The sequence below is a fragment of the Vicugna pacos genome, chromosome 5 (assembly GCF_048564905.1).
Source record: "Vicugna pacos chromosome 5, VicPac4, whole genome shotgun sequence".
NCBI lineage: Eukaryota > Metazoa > Chordata > Mammalia > Artiodactyla > Camelidae > Vicugna > Vicugna pacos.
This window is the reverse complement of record NC_132991.1, coordinates 76946608-76969467: the sequence shown is the minus strand read 5'-3', so window position 1 is coordinate 76969467 and position 22860 is coordinate 76946608. Positions and strand designations below refer to the sequence as shown.

The 22860-nt window shown below is 39.3% G+C and overlaps 1 protein-coding gene across 3 annotated transcripts in view; it reads left to right on the top strand.

The window, feature by feature from the left end:
• The window catches only part of MYO1B (myosin IB), a 166943-nt gene that overhangs the window by 124432 nt on the left and 19651 nt on the right, over positions 1-22860 (top strand). For all 3 annotated transcript variants that reach the window (XM_072961578.1, XM_072961577.1, XM_072961579.1), the window contains exons 14-22: positions 2552-2656; positions 4682-4744; positions 8039-8239; positions 9304-9530; positions 12707-12907; positions 14508-14601; positions 15598-15747; positions 19220-19288; positions 22563-22649. In XM_072961578.1, the coding sequence (XP_072817679.1) occupies positions 2552-2656; positions 4682-4744; positions 8039-8239; positions 9304-9530; positions 12707-12907; positions 14508-14601; positions 15598-15747; positions 19220-19288; positions 22563-22649 (1197 nt within the window). The remainder of the gene's footprint in view (positions 1-2551; positions 2657-4681; positions 4745-8038; positions 8240-9303; positions 9531-12706; positions 12908-14507; positions 14602-15597; positions 15748-19219; positions 19289-22562; positions 22650-22860) is intronic.

Here is a 22860-nt window from a genome sequence, read left to right as displayed (position 1 = left end):
AGTATTAGGTTCTGAAGCCTTAGGACTTCAAGCAAGTTATATTGTGAAACTATTTTATACGGTCAAACTGTTTTGTATCCTGAATAGCTCTCACCTAGCACAATCACAGTTCAGACACCACATGCAGGTATCATGGTCCTGTCTTTTGAGTTGATGGGTCATGTGTCTTGATCTGAATTTTTGTGCCAATCAGAAATCGAACCTGGGTGGTAAAATCTGTCATTTGCACTGATGAATAACTATCAGTGAGTGTTTACTTTTAGAAGTTCATTGCCAATTAAGAACTGACTGCATTTTGTGTAATCTGTCCCTTTGTGCACCAGAATGCAGTAAGTATGAACTGTTTGCAGTGCCAGTCTGTTGCATGCTCCTGTGTTAATAGCTTCTCCAACTGTGTGAACTTTGCAGTAAACGGCCATTGATTAATTGTGTGTGGATATGAAACGTGGAATTCGTACAAGAACTTACAAAATCAAGGAGACATTTATTTTAGCTCTAACTTACTCCTTAGGTTGTGTGGTAATTGTGAAGCTTTGCCTCTGGTTTCTAATCTGCTTGTGTGTATTTCATAGTGCTGTGCTGGACATGTCCCTCCCACTGTTCACAGCCATGCAGTGTGTCTCAGGACACCGGTTGCTCTGCCCTTCCTTCTCCTCATTTGTTACCACTTGAAAATTTAGCAGAATTTTGTTTATATAGCTCTTGGGCACAGACTTGTTGAATAATGGAAAGGATTTACTCCATGAATTCATTTTCTCAAAAAACCAAAGATCTGGTCACACAAATCACTAAAATTTTAATTTTATTTGTAAGTTTTAATTTTGGGTAGTGGCAGTCTGTAAGGATATATTTTACCAAACTAAGAATGCCAGACTTTCTCATAAAGAAATGGCCTCATACTGATTATAATAATAACAAGGCATTTATATCAGATCGACTTCAGCTGCTAAGGAACATTGTTAAGCTCTAAGGATTGGAGTCCATGTTTTTTAGTACTTGACGTGAAAATGAGTACTGGGAAGTGACCTTTGTGTCTAAGACTATCTTTGATGAATGTTTTGGTAGTAAATGTGTACCTTTTAAGCAAGAATCTTCAGTGTTTAAAAAAAAAACTTTTGTCTTCAATTACATTTCACGTTAAAAGATTAGTTGGTGATAATGTGTATGTGTCATTTACGGCTTAGCGTTCACTGGTGATTTGAGTTCACTGATGATGAGACATTCTTAGCCAACTTGCAGGAAAGTGTGTGGTCAGATGCTGCATCCTAAGTATCGTGTTAAAATTTGTCCTGGGTGGGACCGAGGTTGATTTTGGAAGATCAACTGTCAGAAAACTCTGTGACTTTTTTGCTTTCACCATTTATGGAAGGATCTGAAGGCCGTTGCTCTGCCTTCGCAGGGAGAGGCAAGGTTCAGTGCTGCCTCGCAGCCCATTAGGCCGGGACTGGCTGCCTCAGGGAGAGAGGAGTCTGGTTTATGAGTGGTAGGCTCGCCGTCTCTCACTCTAACTGCCACCCTCTCCTCTCTCTGCAAAGAGGAGGACAGAGGTGAAAATAAAAGTTTTGCCACCAGATCGGCCTCTTCCTAATGGTGCCATTGTTGTTGAAGTGTATTCATCCTACAGACGTGCATTTTTGTGCCTTCGGTAGTACAATACATTAAGCCCTGAGGATTGTTCGGAAATGATGTAGACCTGAATCATAGGCGATAACTGATATGAAGAAGAAACTACGGAGAATCCTAAGGGTGATAAATGTGTAAACCTTCTGAGAGGGGAGATTGCTTCTAGCTCAGAGGTGGTTTTGATGTGCTGACTCCTTTGAGTCTGTATTTTGTGGGCACTTCATTTGTTCGTTCACTCATCAGATATGTGTTGAGTATTTGCTGGGTGCAAAGTGCTGCAGTTCACCCATTGGTGAACAAGAGGCCTAGAGTCAACCCTTGCCCTTAAGGGATGTCCTATCTAGTAAGACATAAATGTGAAACTGATCAGGACATGTGTACGCATGTATACGCATATATACAAATAATAGCGTGATTTTTCAAAGGTGCTTGTATGTAAGAGTCAGAGTGAGGGGTTTGATCCTGGGTCGGGGAATAAGAGGTCAGATCAGGAAGACTTTCTTGAGCTTCAGAGTTTCACCTGAGAGTGGAAGACTGAACACTCAGGTGGCAGATTATAAATCTCATTGTTTCTTTTCTGATTCTTCAGGGGGAAATGTATTTCTTTTTTTCTTTTTCTTTCTTTCTTTCTCTCTCTCTCTCTCTCTTTTTTTTTTTACCACGTGTTGGGTGCTTATTTGTCAACTAAAATTCTTCATTCTCCAAATACTGCATAACTCGTGTATCCTCCATTCATTCACTTGACCCATGAATTGCTCTCCGAGTGCCTGCCACGTGCAAGCTTGTGTCTGGGAGCTGTGTGCTGGGCCGCAGTTAGATCTGCAAGATGGCGTGTGACGTTTCTCGTGGATGGAGGTGTTAGAGCAGCATTGCTGGGGGAGCACTGATGGCATGCTTTGTAAGACTGTCTTCATTTTTCTCCATTTAGGACAACAGCTTTGAGCAGTTCATTATTAATTATTGTAATGAGAAGCTGCAGCAAATCTTCATTGAACTGACTCTTAAAGAAGAACAGGAGGAGTATATACGAGAGGTAATGTTGAGAAAATCTTTTAAATATTCCTTTTTTACTCATAATTACAAATTCTAGATTCAGAAGACTATAAACATAGTTTAGCCATACTGTGTCTTTTAAAAATTTGTTTGGTATGACATCTAACTGGAATTTTCTTTTCTACTCTGATGCTAGTGCCCAGGACAATGCCTGGCATATAGTAGGTGCCCAGTGAACATCGGTTGGCTGACGTGTCACTGGATGCAGTGCAGTGAAGTAAAATAATATCCTGTTAAGGAACTAGTCCGAGGTGAATGGACACATAACTGTGGTACATCCATACAAGGGCATACTACTCAGCAATAAGAAGGAACAAACAGTTGATACAGTAACAAAGGAATCTCAGATGCATCAGGCTAAGTGAAAGAAGCCAGACTCAAAAGGCTACACATGCTTGATTCTATTTCTGTGTCATTCTATAAAAGGCAAAGCTATAGAGGCAAAGTGATGGGGACACAACGGTCAGTCGTTGCCAGGGGATCAGAGTGTGACCTCCAGGGGGCAGCATGGGGGGATTTTGGAGGCTGACTGTGGTGGTGGTTACCTGACACTACACATTTGCCAAAAACAAAGAGAACTGTATATCAAAAAAGTCAATTATCATGTATATAAATTTGAAAATATTTTGAAACTTTGTTCAGTCTTGAAAAGCATTAATTTTCTAAAATCTTACAATAAAAACAGGTATCATTTGTTGAGTGTTTACTATATGCCAAGTATTATACTAGTGCTGTGGATGGATTATCTCAGTCAATATAGTTGGAAAATAATCAGAAGAAATATACACAAAGTCCTTACATCCTTAGTTGTAAAATACATACTTGGTTTTCACCTTTCATTTTTTTAATAGAAAATGTTTTTCTAAGTATAAAACTTATTTATTTCAGAAAAAAAGAAATTTTGTTGTATCTATTATATTTTTGTTTTCTTTTCATTTATTTGCTTTAATATTTTAGTAATATTACCTATTTTTCTTCATTTTCTGTAGGGTCATTTTAAGTCATTAAGAACACCGAATCCTCTTTTTTGGCCTCTCCATATAGATTTTTCTAATGTGACTATTATCCCCAGCGATTTAGTAAAATAACTCATCTTCTCAAAAGCTAAATTATAAATATTTCATCTTTCATTTAGAATGATCATCATGCTTTAGAAAGATTTTATACTTGAGTGGCACCTTTTTTAACGTAAACATCCTAAAAGCCAGATTCATTCTCTTCCTGTCTTCTCATCATAAAGAGACTGTCCAAACTTTGATCTGTAACTTAAAACAGTTTGTACAGATTGTCTGAAACACTTCTCAGAGTGTATAGGAAGATCCCTGGCGTGCCATATGAATTAACTTTCTTCCCCTTAGAAGAAAAATAAATGTTTACACTTATGGACAGAGTGTAAGCAGATACAGAATGATTACATTTGGCCTCCCGGCTTTGGCTTTGTAACTAGTGTTGGAACCAGCGGAGAGGTTTCCATGTCTTTCCTTATGTTGAAAATACTTGGTCTTAGCACGGTTCTATTTTTACATTGGAAATAGTCAACAACCCTACAACATGGGATTGACCCTAAAATTAATTTCTTCCTTGTGATACAAATTAGGAACAGAAGAATGTAGGCCTTAGATTCTTGGGATCAAGTTCTGACTTGTTTCCTTATAAACATCGTAGATATACACAAAGTGATACTGACTACTGACCCAAGGGCTTGTTGAGTAAATGGCGCAGGGCCAGCACAGCGCATGGGAAATCGCCATGGATGGGAGAGTGGACGGGGAGTCTGTCCCAGCACAGGTCAAGGGCGTTGGTTCCAGTCAGATCGTGTCAGTGCTGAACTGCTGCATTCCAGAAGTTTTGGGAACCAGAAGATGACATTTGCTGCGTTGATATTATAAAGGAAGTTTTCAGAGAGGAAGTGGGATATGGTGAGACAGGCGAAGTCCTGGGTTACAGATGGTAGTGTTGTGGCATCATCATATGGAGTTTGATTTTGTCCTGTTTTCTTTTTCAGGGCATAGAATGGACTCACATTGAGTACTTCAATAATGCTATCATTTGTGACCTAATAGAAAATGTGAGTATTGGGTAGTTTTCTAAGGAATTTCTTAGTAATATAATTCACTACTTATGAATGCTCTCACTGCCTTCAATGTTAAGCTTTAGTATTTTCACCTTTTCAACACTTTTCTTTAGAGAACTGCGAAATCCTGGGGACTTTTATTATAACCTTAAGAGATCATACGTAGTTCTTAAACACATACGTTGACAGCTGGACTTTTTGATACATAGCCGGGACCCCCCCCCCCAATGCTCATCCTGTTGCCAGTGACAGAGCCCATCTGTGACGTTCTGATGCCCTGCCCTTGGATGCACCCTTCTTTCTTGTGTGCTGGGAACCTAGCTCCCATCCACAGCTCCTGAAAATAGGATCAAAGGAGATTTCAGAAAAAGAGCTGTTTGCCAAATCAAAATATCCATTTCATTTCTAAAATTCTAGTGATCTGTTAACAATATGTTCAGTGGTTTTTATCAATAATTGTTGGTGAGGATGTGGGGAAATCGTAGGTAACCCTTGTGCACTGATGGTAGGAATGTAAATTCGTGTAACTGTTATAGAAAACAGTATAGAATTTCCTCAGAAAATTAAAAATAGAACTGGTGTATGACCCAGGAATCCCACTCCTTGAGTATATATCCAAAAGAAACAGATTCAAGATCTCAAAGAGACATCTTCACTCCCATGTTCACTGCAGCTTTATTCACAATAGCCAAGATAGGGAAACCACCTAAGCATCCGTCTACAGATGAATGGATAAAGAAGATGTGTATGTATACAATGGAATATTGTTCAGCCATGACAAAGAAGGAAATCCTGCCATTTGTGACAACAAGGATGGACTTTGAGGGCATTATGTTAAGTGAAATAAGTCAGAGAAAGACAAATACTAAAAGATGTCACTTATGTGTAGAATCTTAAAAAAAACAAACTTACAGAAACAGAGAATAAAATGAATGGTGATTGCCGGGGCTGGGGGTAGGGGAAGGTGGGGAGATAGAGGCCAGAGGGTTCAAACTTCCAGTTACAAGGTGAGTGAGTTCTGGAAATCTAATGTACAGCATGGTGATTATAGTTAACAATACCATATTATATACTTGAAAGTACTTAAGAGAGACTAGGTCTTAAGTGTTCTCACCACAAAAAAGAAATGGTAATTATGTGATGTGATGGAGATAACTAACATTATGGTAGTGGTTTTTCAGTAGATAAGCGTATTAAGTCGACATGTTGTACGCTTTAAATTTACAGTGTTTTATGCCAATTATATCTCAGTAAAGCTGGAAAAAATTTTTTTGAATAAAAAACGACAAAAAACCTCCACGTTCAGGTTAAGATAAAGGAGGATAAAGGGACAACTTCAGGAGCTGAATTAGGTGGGCTCCAAGACCCAGGAGTGGCTGGTGTGGACCATGGCATTGCTTCAGGGAGATGAGGGGTTAGTGTGTGTGTGACTTCACTGGTGGCCAGGGGCCGTGGGTTTTTTCAGGTTACCAATGATGTATATGAAAAGGCTTAAAGTGTGAAAAATTACTGTGTCATTTTTAGTCACCTTTCTGAATCTAAGATTTTTGTTTTTACATCATATTCTGTAGTTTATTATGAGTGGATTGCAGGAAAACTGATTTGTGTGTAAAAACCTGGGACTTATTTTATGCTTAGGGTTACTAGCACTCCTCCTGGTTTAATAACAAAGTATTTTGAAACAGTGCATAAACTTCATTGTTCTAGTCTTTTCAGCTGTCAGTGTTAAGTGACTGCTGTGTTTCAGTGATAGAATCACAGGCTCTAAATGTCCAGCAAATCATTTTTTTGTTCATCTTTAACAAGACCTTTTGGAAATTATGTAATTAGTCGGTATCTTTTCCTTCAGTATTCAAAATATTCCTGAAAGCTGCATCTCTGATTAAATTGAACTTATAAAACAGTATTCTAAAGCATTACTGTTTTTCAGTTAAAAAATAATCTTTGTTTTGAAAAATTCAAACAACGTTGGAATGTGAACGCTAATATTCCACCTAAGCAATTCACAACTCTAGTCTAAAACTCCAGAAAATTGGTGGAATTCCTGAAAACTTTTTCTGGTAAATTTTGAGACCAAAGTAATTTGCTGTGGGAATTTTAACTTTCAGAAGTTGTGACTAGCACATTTTTCTTCATAAATTTGATATTGTACTTAATTATTTTCCGTTAAGGAGGGAGGGGGGAAATGAGAACAGTGGTAATGCACTTAATTTAACTAGATTATCTCAGCCCAGAATTCCCTGGCATATATGATTAAAGAAACTCACGTTCACATAGGAGCCTGAGCACAGAGAGGAAGTGTTTCCGTCCAGCATCACCTAACAAGCATGTTTATTCTAAGGCTGTTAGGAGCACACTTGATTCCTCGGAGTCCACACTTCCCCCAGGTTTTGTGTGGGGTGAATGAATGCTGGTCAGAGGATGTCCCAGCCTTGTATGGAGAAGACGTGGAAGTGGGTGGGGCTGAGGGTCAGGGGATTGTTCTCTGGGGAATGGAGACGGATGGGCCTGGAGGGGCAGTCAAGGGACTTCAGCATTTATTTAGCAAAGTAGAAGATTCCTGATTTTTCATTCAGTTTGGCTGGACTGACTGCTCTTGGGGTATATATGATCACAGGATCTGAATACCCAACAAATTCTCACTCATGTTTAACATCCATTTCAAAATTTTATATGGAAGAAGAATTTTATTCTAAACAGGTATTCTTAAAACACAGCATTGATCGTTAAAAGCAACATCCCAAATCACATCACTTCCCCCCACCCCCGAGAAAATAAACTTTATTTTGAACACAAGAACAGTTTGCAAACATGTGAAACCAATTTTCTTCTCAAGCTATGGATCGAATAATGATGGCCTTAGAAGACCATGGTTTGTGATTTATGGCCACATATTATAGAGGTAGTATTGTCACATTCGTTTTTGACTTTTAGATTTGTTTTTTAATCTTTGAGGTCTGACTTGTCTAAACGTGAATTTCAGTGATCAGCCAGCGAAGGTGGCTGAGGTGACTTCCTCAGTCCTGTTCTGTGGGGGAAGCACCCTGGGGGAGGGGGAGATTCATAGAGACACTCCTCCCCTTCCCCCCACCCCCCACACCTGGGCCACTTCGGAGGAGGGCTGATTTCTGTGGCTTTTTGTTCTTTGTTTTGATTCTCTGCTTCTTGTTGTGACTGAACGGAATTTTCTTGTGACTAAGTTGATTGTGTTCAATGGTATAATTAGGAATAATTATGAGAACAATACAGTGAGGAAGGAAGGAAACCTTTTTATTTCCTCTCTCCCAGAACACAAATGGAATCCTGGCCATGCTGGATGAGGAGTGCCTGAGACCTGGCACGGTCACCGACGAGACCTTCTTGGAAAAGCTGAACCAAGTCTGCGCCACCCACCAGCACTTTGAGAGCAGGATGAGCAAGTGCTCCCGGTTCCTCAACGACACGTCCCTGCCTCACAGCTGTTTCAGGATCCAGCATTATGCCGGCAAGGTATGGGCACTGTGAGACCCAGGCGGGCGCCATGCCCCAGGGATGGCAGCCCCACCAGCTCCAAGAGTTTGCATGGAGCTGCTGGCATAGTAGAATCAGTAAATGTTGAGAAGAAATAGAATCTGGAGCATGCTGAACAAAATCTTACGAGGACTGAGAGGTGGAAGGAAAGCCAGTAGACTTAATCAAAGAGTTCAGATTGATACTAAACATCGATTTTATTACTTTCAAGCTCCAAGCTATCCTGTAAGAAAGATTTATCAACACCAATAAAAGATCTGCCAGTAAAGATTAAGAGTCACTAAAGACTGACAGTCAGATTTTAAAAGCACAAAAAAATAAATAAAAATAAAAGCACAAAGCATTTAGCGAAAATCATGAATTTTTAGATTGAATTTGAAACGACACTGGAGAAAATATCTACTTGTTAAAAAATCTACTCTTTTATTCACTTGCTTAATATTTGGGGGAATTAATTAACATAAAGATAATGTTAAAAATAAGCTTGCAAACTTCAAAGGGGAAAAGTTTGATTATATATTTAGTAAAAATCATATGTATAGTATCTACATTTAACTTCAAAATTGAAACGTGGTACTTTACTTTTTCATCCTATTTTACTAAAAGATACTTTCCTGGTCAGTTTCTCTGCTGGCTTAAAGTGTCTATGAAAATATCAGTGTTATCTCTATTTTCCCCCGTCTCCTTTTAAACACACCAGAATTGGCACATGTAAACTAAAAAATAGAGGTAAAACCTCAAAAATATGCTTGAACACACAAAAAAGTCCTAAAATCCTTTGAAAATGTTATGATAACATTTTTGGAGTTTATTCTTGCAAATCCTGTAGGGTAACAGAATTTATTTTGAACTCTTCTGTGATTTAGACAGATGGAATTTAAACTTGGAGGCTAATTTGGTATTAGAGTGTGACTAATGTCTTGGGGATTTTTTGATGGAGAAAGAAGAGGCTGCAGTATAGATAGTCTCGGGTTATTTTTAACAGTTGTTTGATGTTGTAGCGTGCAGAATATCAGCCGCTGAGTACCATGTGCTGCTTGTAGGTGCTGTACCAGGTGGAAGGATTTGTGGACAAAAACAACGACCTTCTCTATCGAGACCTGTCCCAAGCCATGTGGAAGGCCGGCCACGCCCTCATCAAGTCTTTGTTCCCCGAGGGGAACCCCGCCAAGATCAACCTGAAAAGGCCTCCCACAGCAGGCTCGCAGTTCAAGGCATCTGTGGCCACTTTGATGAAAAACCTGCAGACCAAGAATCCAAACTACATTAGGTATTTCTCTCACATAGAGCTCTCTTTTTCCGTTCAGTTACGAAGGCACTCTTAAGGAAGGTCATTTTCTTGTTTGTTTAAATCTGAGTGTAGTCCAAGCAGAGGATAAAAGTAAGGTACTTATAGGTCAAATAATATGATGTCTTAGGTTTGCTTTAAAAATACTCCAATGCCTCCAAAATGAGGAATTTTAAAAAGGAAATAAAAGAAGTTGGTGGAGTGAGACTAGATACTTAATGAAATAGGGTTCTTGGCACATGGAAGTTCTCAACTTTCTGGGTTTTTTTTTTTTTTAATTTAATGACAAGTTAAACAAACTGTAAATATTTTTTCTGGTAAGGGTTTTGCATAAACTCTTATTGGATTCATTTTGGATTCTTGTTATATTAACTTAGAAAGTGGACTTTAGTTACAGGTCTGATATGAGGAAATATGTGTCTCTTTCTTTCTCGTGAGAGTTATCAGTGCAGAGAAAGTAATGATTTCTGAAGCAATCTGAAACTTTTCAAAGCAGCAGAAAGAACTTAAAAAGCATCTGGTCTCATTTTTCCACTTCTGGGGCATCTTAGATCTCAGGATTCAGTAAAGACCAACTAGGATTAGAGTTTGCAATGTGTGTATTTAGTGAACCAGGTAACAGAAGGTGTGTGTCTAACAGATCAGATTTCATAAAGCACGTGGCCACCCACCTGTGCCTTCTACGGTTGTCTTTGAAAAATACAGTTGTGAGGAAGTTAGAGTGAAGAATGTTTTTGTGTTTGGCTTGTTGACCAAATATTTATATTCATAACAAATGTAAAAAGGTAAAATCCCCTGATTTGATTGCAACCAGCTTAGAACATATGTTAGGTAAAGATCTTAGTTTCAAGAAAAAATAACCAAGAAACTTTCTGTGATCAGTTGCTTTTGTTATTCTCAGTGGAGTCAACTTTTTTTTTGAACCTTTAAAATTCTATTTTATTGAGGTATCATTTGCATGAAGTGATATGTACAGATCCTAGGTTAATGGCTCAATTATTTTTTCACCTCTGTTTATATACTTTGGTAACCACCACCCAGGTCAAGACATGGAACATTCCATCACCCCAGAAAGTTCCTTTATTCTCCTTCCCTTTTAGTGGTTTTAATGTGTCTATAAGAAGTCTTAACTAGTAAACTCCAAGGTTGTGAACATATTATTATATATTTTTACAGTCATTATAGTTTCAAATTTCATTTTAAGGTCTATACTTTTCCATATAGATATTCTATGGTTTTGGCACTATATATTGAAAAGAAAAAAAAATCTCTATTTCTCATTCATTTGTCTTGATGTCTTTATTGAAAATCAATTGAATATATGTGTAGGAGTCTAGGTCTCAACTCACTAGTTTATTCCATTGATCTGTTCCGTTGATTTGTCTATCCTTAAGCCAAAGAGTAGACATTATTTTTATAAATGTAAAAGGAAAGCATAAAGAAAACCAAGGTCGAATTAGGTAAGGTTTAGTTGTCCATATATCATATGTGTGTGTGGAATTTATTGGACAGTTGTAGCTAGGCAGACATCACCATACATGTTTAACAGTATATTAACTAGGATACAGAGATTGCTACAGCAAGATTCAGAAAAAACAGGGGCTTAAACAAGATTGACTTTTTTTTTTAATTGAAGTGCCATCAGTTACAGTGTGTCAGTTTCTGGTGTCCAGCACAATGTCCCAGTCATGCATATACATACATATATTTCTTTTTTTTTCTTTTTATTAGAGGTTATTAAAGGTTTTTTTTTCATTAAAGGTTCCTTGTGCTACACAAGGCTATTAAAGATTTTTTTTATTAAAGGTTCCTTGTGCTACACAGCAGAAACTTTTTTTAAAATCTATTTTTGTATATAGTGGCTAACATTTGTAAATCTCAAACTCCCAAATTTATCCCTTCCCACCCTCTTTTCCCGGTAACCATAAGATTGTTTACTATGTCTGCGAGTCTGTTTTTGTTTTGTAGATAAGTTCATAGTATCCTTTTTTTCCTTTCTTTTTTTTTTTTCAGATTCCACATATGAGTGGTATCATATGGTATTTTTCTTTCTCTTTCTGACTTACTTCACTTAGAATGACAATCTTTAGGTCCATCCATGTTGTTGCAATGGCATTATTTTGTTATTTTTTATGGCTGAGTAGTATTGCATTGTATAAATATACTACAACTTCTTTATCCAGTCATAATGTTGACATTTATTTCTTATGTAACTTCTAAGTGTGTGGACTCCAGGGCCAGTAGAGCAACTCCCTCTGTGTTGTGGTCCTGCAGTTTCCAGGGTGTTTCCCCTAATCTGTGTAGTTTGCGATGGCTCACCATCGTGTCAGCATTCCCAGCCAGCAGCTTGCAGAAGAGCAAAGAGAGAACAAGTGCCTTCCTTTTAAGGCCACACCAGAGATGGCAAATGTTACTTCTGCTCTGGCTAAAATTTTGGTCACATGGCCACAGCCACCTGCAAAGGAAGCTGGGAAATGTAGTCTTTCCTTGGGCAGCAATTTGCCCTACTGAAAATGAGGGAGATTAGGGATTTAGGGAGACAGCGGTGTTTTTAATCTTTTCATTGAGGTATATAATATACATACAGTACAGTAGGGTATGTGAATCTTAATTCTACTGCTTGTTGAATTTTTACATATGTCTACACCTGGGTAGTCCCATCCAGACCAAGATATAAAGCATTTCCATCAATTCAGAAGGGTCTCTTATGAAATTTTAAAGCATATAAGTACCATATTGTTTCCTTCATGTGCTGTTTAGGCAAAACAGTTCCTTCCCTGTCATTCTCCACCCCAGCCGCTCCCCAGCGGTAACAGCAATACCGAGTTCTCACCAGGGATTAGTCTTTCTAGAACTTCATATAGGTGGAATCATAATATAAGTCCTTTTTTACGTCAGACTTCTGTCATACGACAAAATGTCAGTGATATTCATCCATGGTATTATACACATTATTTTTTATTGCTGTGTATAAAGTGTATTTATTTTGAAATTTTTATAAAACAATTTGAAATAACTTCAAAAGAAATGGCCAGGTTTTCCAGGAATAATAAATAATTATCCCACCGTGAAATACTTATATATGATATTTGTAAAATATGGACAGATACATGCATAGGCAACAGAGTTTAAAACCTAAAATCTGTGTAATCTTTTAGGTGTATCAAGCCGAATGATAAAAAAGCAGCACACATCTTCAACGAGGCTCTAGTATGTCATCAGATCAGGTACCTGGGTCTTTTGGAGAACGTCCGTGTGAGGAGGGCGGGCTACGCCTTCAGGCAGGCCTATGAACCTTGCCTAGAAAGATATAAAATGCTTTGTAAACAAACATGGCCTCATTGGAAAGGACCAGCAAGGTAAGACATTCATTGATCATATTTAATAATAAGTTTTAAAGTATATAGATACCGTGTTGTGTTCTTCACATGCAAAACAATTCTATGAAAGGTTGGGTGTAGCCTCTGTTTTGGTCCATCTTCCATCAGATGTGTTTTTATTTGATGCTAATTCTTATTAATAATAAAAGTCTTGGTTTTCTTTAAGGTCAGAACAGAGCTTATCAAATCCACATTTAGAACTAGTATATCAATAGAACTTTTAAAATATGCTGTGGCAAATTAGCAGGAGGGGAATTTTGTAATTGGTAAGTGTATTTGTGTAGAATCCTAGAAGGGTAGAGTTAGAGGCATCTTGGATCACTGCTCGCAGCTTTTCTGGGGTTTTTTCTGGAGAATTAACTCCAGAGAAAGTAAGTGGGTGGGAGTGGGGGTCCCAGTCTTTGTCCATGTCTGCACCAGTGGAGAAATGGAGGTCACAGTGTCGGTGTAATTGCGAGTAAAGCTGGATTGGAGAATATGGCAGAACTCAGGGCCTTATGGCTGTTAGCTCACCTGCCTCGAATTGCACTCACCCACCCAGTCCCAGACAGCACTGGACCACTGCAGACCCATCCAGTGCAGCCCCTGAGATCCCCCACATGCAGAGAAGCTGTATGCTGGCAAGTGGGGGCTGCAGGCGAGGACTCTGGCTGGCCTGCGCAGTGACCTTTCTTCTGCTCTCACCAGTCACAGAAGTGGCCCTTCCTTAGAAGCTCGCCCAACCACTGCAGGAGGGCTGACGTGCCCGTCTTGTGGGGGTTTTCATTCTGCTATACTAGTGTTGCCTCCAGGTTGTCACTGGACCTGGCCTTTCCCAGGGGCATCAGTAGGATTAGACACTCACCCTCTATTACAAGAAAAGAAACTCCACACATACGATGTTGTCTCTGGTGCATAATTCAATCTCCAGATAATGTAGGATGTGAGTACTGTTTCATTTCCCACTGCTGATCTCCAGAGTATTATGGTCAACGTCTGCCATAATACACAGAACATGTATTCACTCCCTGCCTGGCATCTAGTCCACAAGTTGGTGGGGCAGAGTTTAGTATTAAAGACTGTTAAATCCAGTGTCCAGGATGGAAAGGTCACAGCCAAGTCCAGGCCTTGCTCCCACCCCGTAAGACCTTCATTGTGTTGTATGCAGTGGGTCTGGCACTTAGCACTTTTGGGCCCTGCCTACAATCTGAGCAACAGGAGCAATGTTTAAAATGTTTTCAAGAATTAACTGAAAGGGGTTCAAAATAGACTTGAGTTTCTTGCATATCCCCTGGCCCCGGTTGGTGCATTGATACAAGTATTGCCTCTGCTAATGAAATCAAGAAATTGACTTTAATACCATATTTTCTTAGAATTCATAGTTCTGAACTGAGAACACTTTTTAGCATTGACTGGATTTGGTTTAATTTGTGGAGTTCAGTCTGAAAATTCTTTGATTGAAGGATGCTTACTGAAAGAACAGTTGTACTTGGAAATGAAGCTTTTTTTTTTAAATACTGCTGAGAACCTAATATGATTTAAGATGAGATAACCTATTTTTGTAACTCAGGAAATTTACTGTTTTTATTTATTTTTATAGAGCTGGTGTGGAGGTTTTGTTTAATGAATTAGAGATTCCTGTGGAAGAATACTCCTTCGGTAGATCAAAGATATTCATTCGAAACCCAAGAACAGTATGTAATCAAAACCTTACACTCTGAATTTATGTTATAATCATATAGGCAAGTTCCCAAAGGATGTTTAGCTTTATAATATCACCCAAGTTGCTACCAAGAATGCCACATTATTGTGTTTTTCTGCAAATGTCCAAGAGGATGGATTAGTAAGAGTTAATGGAAGAACGTGTATTTTTTTTATAAAACATCAAAAGTTTTGAGCTGATAGATTGTATAGCATTTAAGAAATCATAAAGAAACTGGTACTGCAATAGTAAAACCTCCCCAATTCATAAAAATTAGAGGTAAATTCTGTCTGTATTTGTAATATGTGAATTATATAGTAATTTTAGGAAAGATAACCCTACATAAGAGGTACGTGAAGGCACCCAAATTAAAAAAATGTTTTAAGTTAAAAAGAACACTTAAAATTCTATTTAGTAAAAACTCCAAGGGAGCCTTTTAAAAAGTGAATAGATTTCAAAATTGTAGAATAGATAAACAAGATTATACTGTATAGCACAGGGAAATATATACAAGATCTTATGGTAGCTCACAGAAAAAAAAATGTGACAATATATATATATATGTTCATGTATAACTGAAAAATTGTGCTCTACACTGGAATTTGACACAACATTATGAAATGATTATAAATCAATAAAAAATGTTAAAAAAAAAGAAAACCTTCAAAAAAAAAAGTGAATAGATTAGCATGAAGTATAATTAACATAGCAGTTTATCGGTCATTTGGAGAATTTGGGAAGTGTTTAAATTGAGAGAACCCTTGCCAGCATTCTGTTAATAATTCCATCCTCAGAGATAGTGTGAAGGCACGTCTAGAGCTCAGTCCAGCCGTTACATGATTTGTCATAAGTTCTAAAGCACCATCATCTAAATTGTGTATCTTGTGGTTCACTCCGACATCGTGACATTTTATTTCCTGAAAATGGCTTTCATGTATGCCGTGAGTCTTTTGATGGGTTTTTGATAAATCTATCTATTATTTATTAGTTATTCAAATTAGAAGACCTGAGGAAGCAGCGTCTTGAGGACCTGGCTACACTCATTCAGAAGATTTATCGGGGTTGGAGGTGCCGCACACACTTCCTACTCATGAGGAAGAGCCAGACCGTGATTGCTGCCTGGTACAGGAGATACGCGGTGAGAGTCCTGGCGTGTTTGGTCTGTAACAACGAGCTTATTGGCAACCATTTGTTACGTACTTAACTATGTAGGTGATTTTTTTTTTTTACACATTTAATCCTCCTAGTGACCTTATGAAATGGGTGCTCTTCTGGTCCCTTTTTTAAAGATGAGAAAGCTAAGACATTGATCTGTTAAGTAACAGCTACTAAGTGGCAGAGAAGGGGTTTGAATCCAGGACAACTTCAAAGCCCAAGTTTGGTTTATCACACTGTCTTCTGTTGATACAGAGATCTGTAGCGGGAAACCTACACCTTGAATTTGGTGATCAGATTGGAAGAGTTAATGTCATTTAACCCTTTGAGTATGATAGGGTCAGTTTTCCAAAATAATTGGCTCTTCTCCATTTATTGTAGGACACTGGGAATGGCTTTAATTCTAGAGAGCTAATGCCACATTTTAGTAGAATTTTGTGTTTGGGTGAAAAGTTGGATTTCCGTTAGTCCTCAATCTAGACCTTTGGGAAAGGACCCCAAAATAAAGGAAGGTTAATTGATAGAGAATTTCTTTTTGGAATTTTCTTCCTCACTCGATTAGAGATGTTTCATTGGAGGCATAACAGGTTTGAGGAGAACCTGAAGGTTTGCCTGTAGGCTGGCTTGAACTTGGCATTATGTTCTTGCAAAATGAATTTTAGTGATAAGAGCACTGCTTCCAAATGCTTTTTCGTTCTATGCTTTTTCACTAGAGAGTGAGTTGGAAAAGGAATTAAAATTGCAATCAAATCTCCGTTAGGGTATTCTTCCTCTTTTTCAACTGTAGAGGAATTTTGCTGTAAGGGAGTGTATAATCAGAGCATAATTTATGCTGACCTATTCTCATGTAATACATTTTAGCATATAATTTCCAAGTTTTAGAAATTAATGAGTTACTTGAATGATTAACTAAAGAAAAATTGCCTGATCTTTAAAAGAGTTATCTTTAAAATTTCTTCCTCTAGTCAAAAAAATATAACCAACAATACAAGTGTTAAAATTTGATACATTCATTCATATGTATTCTGCAAGTGCCTGGAGGACTTTGCCCCCAACCTGGCTGCACAGAGCCCTGGTGCTTTGCCTGCCTGCAGATTCATGATGCTCTGTTTTCCTGAGAAAGGGGGGACCAAGAAATAGCCAGTCCTCAAGGGACCCTTTTCATTATTTCTTATTTTGAGATCATTAAGAAAATCCAAGTTTGGAAGGATTCTGATTTAATCTGTCTTGAATTCTGCAGATAGTTTTGAAACACCTCCTCTGCCAGACTCTGGGGATAGCAAGCTGAACCAAACAACCTGATTCCTGTCCTCAGAGAGTTTATATCTAGTGAAGGACGATATGCATTTAAGCAAGTGAATAATCAGAACGATGACAGATTGTACTAAGTGCTAGGAAGCAAATGGAGAACAGAGATAAAGAGGAGTGGGGAGACAGGATATAATGCTAGATAGGACGGTCAAGGAAGGCCTCCTGGAAGGAGTCATTTCTCAGAAGAATGAGAAGAAACAGGCAGGGAACCAAGATTAGTAGGTGTTATTTACATCCCCCCCCGCCCCCCGCAGTATAGAGCTTTTGTGTCTCCAGATATTAAAAAAGGCACCATATGTATCATTCATTCATGATGCTGGGAGTTAGAGTGAAAACCAGTAACAGCCCAGTCTTTAGAGAAAGTATCAACTGTGCTCTGGCGTCATCTCTGTGTAAGCTGCAGGCATACCTGAGAGACATTGTGGGTTTGGTTCCACACTGCTCCAGTAAAGCGAATACCACCATAAAGCGAGTCACATGGATTTGTTTGTTTCCCAGTGCACATAAAAGTTAATGTTTCCACTATACTATAGTCTGTTAGGTGTGCAATAACACTTTGTCTAAACAAAACAGTGTACATATCTTAATTAAAATATACTTTATTGGCTAAAACATGCTAACCATAATTTAACAGTGCAAGGTTGCCACAAACCTGCAGTTTGTAAAAAAAACGGAATTACCTGCAAAGTGCAATAAAACAAGGTATGCTTGTAAATGTCTCAACCAGTGAACTATGTGTTATCCAAGCCAGTGATTTTGCCTTGACCAAATAACTCAAAAGATTTTCTGAATGTCCATTTTCGGTTACTGATAATGTTAAAGTCCATACTCTGTGATATTTCATGACTCTTTGAGATGAATTCTAAAGTGACATAGTTATTTTCAAGCCACACAGGAATTTTAAACGGAAAACATTGAGGTCTCAAATGGATGTCAGAAGTGATGGTCAGATGTTGTAGGTATAATTTGGTCCCTACAGCCGTGGAATATCAATCCCTGTGGAACCTTAGAGGTTCAACTGATGTGGAAACTGAGGCCTAAAGAAGGTAGTGACTTGTCCATGGTCCCAGGTTCTCTTTGCCTATGTCTCTGGCATCCTCTTTTGTTCTGCTGCTCATATGTTTCTGACGTCACCTTCCATTTCCTCTGATCGTCTAAAATGTAGCCCAGGGTCCTGGAGGCCCTGATCCCCTCAGAGAAGGGGAGCCGGGCAGGCCACCATCTCCAGAGTCAAAGACACACAGCACAGCTTCAGGACTTTGTTTGCAAAGCTGTGGAATTTCATCTCAGATGCTCATGTTGTAGTGAATATTCTTCCCTAAGTACAATAAGAAATCACTTGTCTAGGGCTAGTGTTCCAGCAGGCTCCACTCTCCAAGGCATCAGCCCTGGAAGTAAGGAGGGCCTCTGGGCATTGAGCTTACTGACTCTTGGCCCCAAGCGTCACGGGATCTTTCCAAACCTTTCCTACCTAGAAGTAACCTCTGCTGCATCTGAACCTGCCTGCTGTGCTCTCATTTTCCCCAGGACACTATTTTTCTTTTCTATTCCTGGCTGGTCCCCTCTGCGAGCCCTTGAATTCAGGGATGGAGTTGGATTCACACTTACATCCTCATAGTTCCATCGAAGGGCTGGATGCAGAGTTGGAGCTCAGTAAATAAAGTTTAGTTGATTGGTAGAAGTTTACTAAAATTTGTTAGCTGATTTCCCAGCTTGAGGCAGGGTGAAAGCAGCAAACCTAAAAGGAACTGGGGGTGTTAGAGGCTGACTCAGTAAGCAGCATCAGAATGCTCGGATGCAGACACGGAGCTCAGTGTGTCTCCATGTTCAGTGCGTTTATCGGGTGTCTGCTGTGTGTTCCAACTCTGTATTATAGCAGCATGATGCAAAGAACAGATGTTAATCATGGTGGATCCTGAGTTACATAGAAACCATTCAATTATGTTTTCTATCCTTGAAGCAAACTTGAGATTAACTGTAATAACTTTGGATTGTTGGACAGTTTGATTTCCATACTTCTTGGTTCCCAGAAGGAATACGGGTGATCTTGAGTTCGCTGCACTAAGTGAGCAAGTCTACTCTCTGTGAATGTGTATTTGGGTGTGTAAACAGAACGGCTAATATCTTCCCCTTTCATCCTACAGCAACAAAAGAGGTATCAACAGATAAAGAGCTCTGCCTTGGTAATTCAGTCTTACATACGGGGTTGGAAGGTGAGTTTAAAAGAAGTGACCCTTATTTATCTGGGGTTTCCATGTTCTTTACAAAGGATAATGTCTTTGGGCTCACCCTGCAGGGGAGGGCTCCTGGTCTCCCGCCTACCCTGTAAACAGTCAAATGGAAAGAATAAATATTATGGGCCAAGCTGGGGCCCTTGACCATGTCTTGGCTGCTTCCTGCTTTCTTTTCAAAAGCTTTGTTCTCTGAGCAGGAAGTCCTTGAAGTAATACCGTACATAATTTCAGTATCCTCTTGCCCTGTTTTTGAGGGAAGCTGTAGTCCAAGGGGCCATTTCTTACTGTTGCCTCCATACCTGTGAGTCCTGCCAGACCTCAGCTCCCTAGCCCAACAGTGCCTTCTGTAACTTCCCCGTGACCCTCTTGCAGGCTGCCCCATAATGATCGAACGATCTGAAGCTCTAACTGTCCTAGCGGGGGTCACAGTGCGCACACTACCTGGTTCCAGGTCCTTCCTGCCAAGGCTTGGATCAGGGTCAGCAAACTACAGCCCATGGGCCAAATCTAACCTACTGCCTATACAACCTGAGAGCTAAGAATGGTTTATATTTTTTAAAGCATTGTTAAATTTTAAAAAAAGAGGAATATTTTGTGACATAAAAATTATACAAAATACAAATTTTATATAAATATATACGTACATGAAATACAAAGTTCATAGAAATAGTTTTTTCTTTTAAAAATTTTTTATTGAATGAAAGATTTTTAAAATGCTATAGTGCTTTGCAGTTTTCAAAAGTTTCACGCATATGATTTCATACAATCCCATAATAACACTTGTTTTATCCCCTACTGCTGTTGCACTTTCCCCCTTCCCTTTCTGTGCTGGTAATCTAGTTTGTCCTCTATATCTGTGAGTCTATTTCTTTTCTGTTTTATTCACTAATTTATTGTATTTTTTAGATTATTCCACGTATAAGTGATACTGCATTTGTCTTTCTCTGTCTGACTTATTTCACTTAGCATAATGCCTGCCCTTCAAGTCCATTCATATTGTTGCAGATGGCAAAACTTCATTCTTTTTTATGACTGAGTAATATTCCACACATATACATATACACACACCACATCTTCCTTAACCATTCATTTGTTGATGGACACTTAGGTTGTTTCCATATGTTGGCAACTATAAATAATGCCACCATGAACATTAGGGTGCCTATATCTTTTTGAGTTTTTTTTGTATATCCAGGTGTGGAATTGCTAGGTCATATGGTAGTTCTATTTTTACTTTTTTGAGAAACCTCCATACTGTTTTCCACAATGTCTGCACCAATTTACATTCCCACCAATAGTGTGGGAGGGTTTCCTTTCTCCACGTCCTTGCCAACATTTGTTATTTATGTTCCTTTTGATGATGACCGTTCTGATAGCTGTGAGGTGGTATCTCACTGAGGTTTTGATTTGCATTCTTCTGATGATAGTGCTGTTGAGTTTCTTTTCATGTGCCCGGTGGCTGTCTGCATTTCCTCGTTGGAAAAATTAATCCACAGATGCATTGCAATCCCTATCAAAATACTAATGGCATTTTCCACAGAACTAGTACAAATAATTTCAAAATTTGTATGGAAACACAAAGATGCCAAATAACCAAAACAATCTTGAGAAAGAACAGAGCTGGAGAGGTCGCCCTCCCTGACTTCAGACTTTACTACAAAGCGACAGTCATCAAAACAGTACAGTCATGGTACTAGATGAATGGAACAGAATCGAGAGACCAGAAATAAACCCACGCACTATGGTCAATTAATCTGTGACAAAGGAGGTAACTATACAGAGGAGAAAAGATGGTCTCTTCAGTTAGTGGTGCTGGGAGAACTAGAAAGCTCATGTAAAAAAATGAAATTAGAACATTCTCTAATGCCATATACCAAAATAAACTCAAAATGAATTAAAGACCTAAATGTAAGACCGGGTACCATAAAACTCCTAGAGGAAAAACAGGCAGAACACTCTTCCACACAAATGGCAGTGATGTCTTTTGGGTCTTTCTCCTAAAGCAAAGGACACAAAAGCAAAAATAGACAAATGGGTCCTAATTAAGCTTAAAAGCCTTTGCACGACAGAAGAAATCACTGACAAAATGAAAAGACAACCTATTGAATGGGAGAAGATACTTGCAAATGATATGACTGACAAGGGGTTAATATCTGACATACATCAACAGTTCATTAAATTTAGCATCAAAAAAATAAACAGCCAATTAAAAAGTGGGTAGAAGAACTGAATGAAAGTTTTGTAAGTACACAGCCATGCTCATTTATTTTATATCTTGTCTGTGGCTTCTCTAGCGCTACAAGGCAGAGTTGGTAGTTGTGGTAGAGAACTTGTGACCTGCAAAGCCAGAAGTGCCATCTTCCCTTCTACAGAAAATGCTTATTGCCCCCGCTCAGGTTAAAGATGCTTCAAAGATACCACTCTCCTGTTGGGTGATTTTGTGGAGTGGGCTGGATCCAGAGGGTGGTTCTCAGGCCCAGAACCCCTTCAGAGGGTAGAGCCTTGGGCCAGGAGAACGGCAGCTTCCGCTGACCTTTGTCGAGGCCTGTGGTGACCCAAGGGTTCGGTCGTTGTCCCACAGCAATTGCCAAAATACAAGCCTGAGCACATGGAGTAAGTGAACTTACTAACCGCAGGTTTTCCTTGGACCTAATACAACTCCTGGGTCCAGGTGTCCGGTCTAGAGACTTCAGAGTCAGGACTCGGGGTTCACCTCCAGACTGGCGGTCCTCCTGGCCCCCGCAAAATCAGTTTCCAGCAACTGCTGGAAAGAAGCCACTAGTTTTGAACCAGAGAGATAATTTATTTTAGCAAATTTTTAGTTACCTCCTCTGGATAAAAAGTACAGCTCCAGCTACATTCCACACAATAATCATTAAAGGAAGCAAATGGACTTTGGTGGTTCATTGGAGATCCTTCAGCCACATTCTGAGAACTGTTCCTTCCATCCGCCGTGCACCAGCTTGTATCGCTGTGATCAGGTGTTTTCCCGTCACACTGCAGGGCAGGGGAGGCTGCTGTCTCAGTCTGAGTGGGGGCTACACTGTCACCTGTGACGCCTTCATTTACCACCTTCTCGGGGCCCGTTTGGGGTAATAAGCTATTTCCCCTTTTCCTTTCTTCAAGCTACTGACCTTTGCCCTGAGAATCAGGATTATCACTATCTCTTCCGGTGTTTGTTTTCAAGTCACTATGGATACAGTTTTTTTGTTGTCATTAACTTTCTGTTTTTCTGGGTCATTCTGTGCTTTAGGCCCGAAAACTCCTGCGGGAGCTGAAGCATCAGAAGCGCTGTGAGGAAGCAGCCACCACCATTGCAGCGTATTGGCATGGTACCCAGGTAGGCCAGAGACCCCCAGGAAGGCAGCGGGTCCGGAGTGCTGTGTGGAACCACAGACCCTCCATTCGGGTCTCACTCGCTTAAGCGCCTAGGCACACGTTTGCCTCTTGCTCTTTGCAACGTCCTGGTGTGGGGAGGTGGCACATGCTTTTGTGTTTACTATTTGATGGTGACCGGTGTCTGTCTTTCTCCTTCTCCATTGGGAATCAGC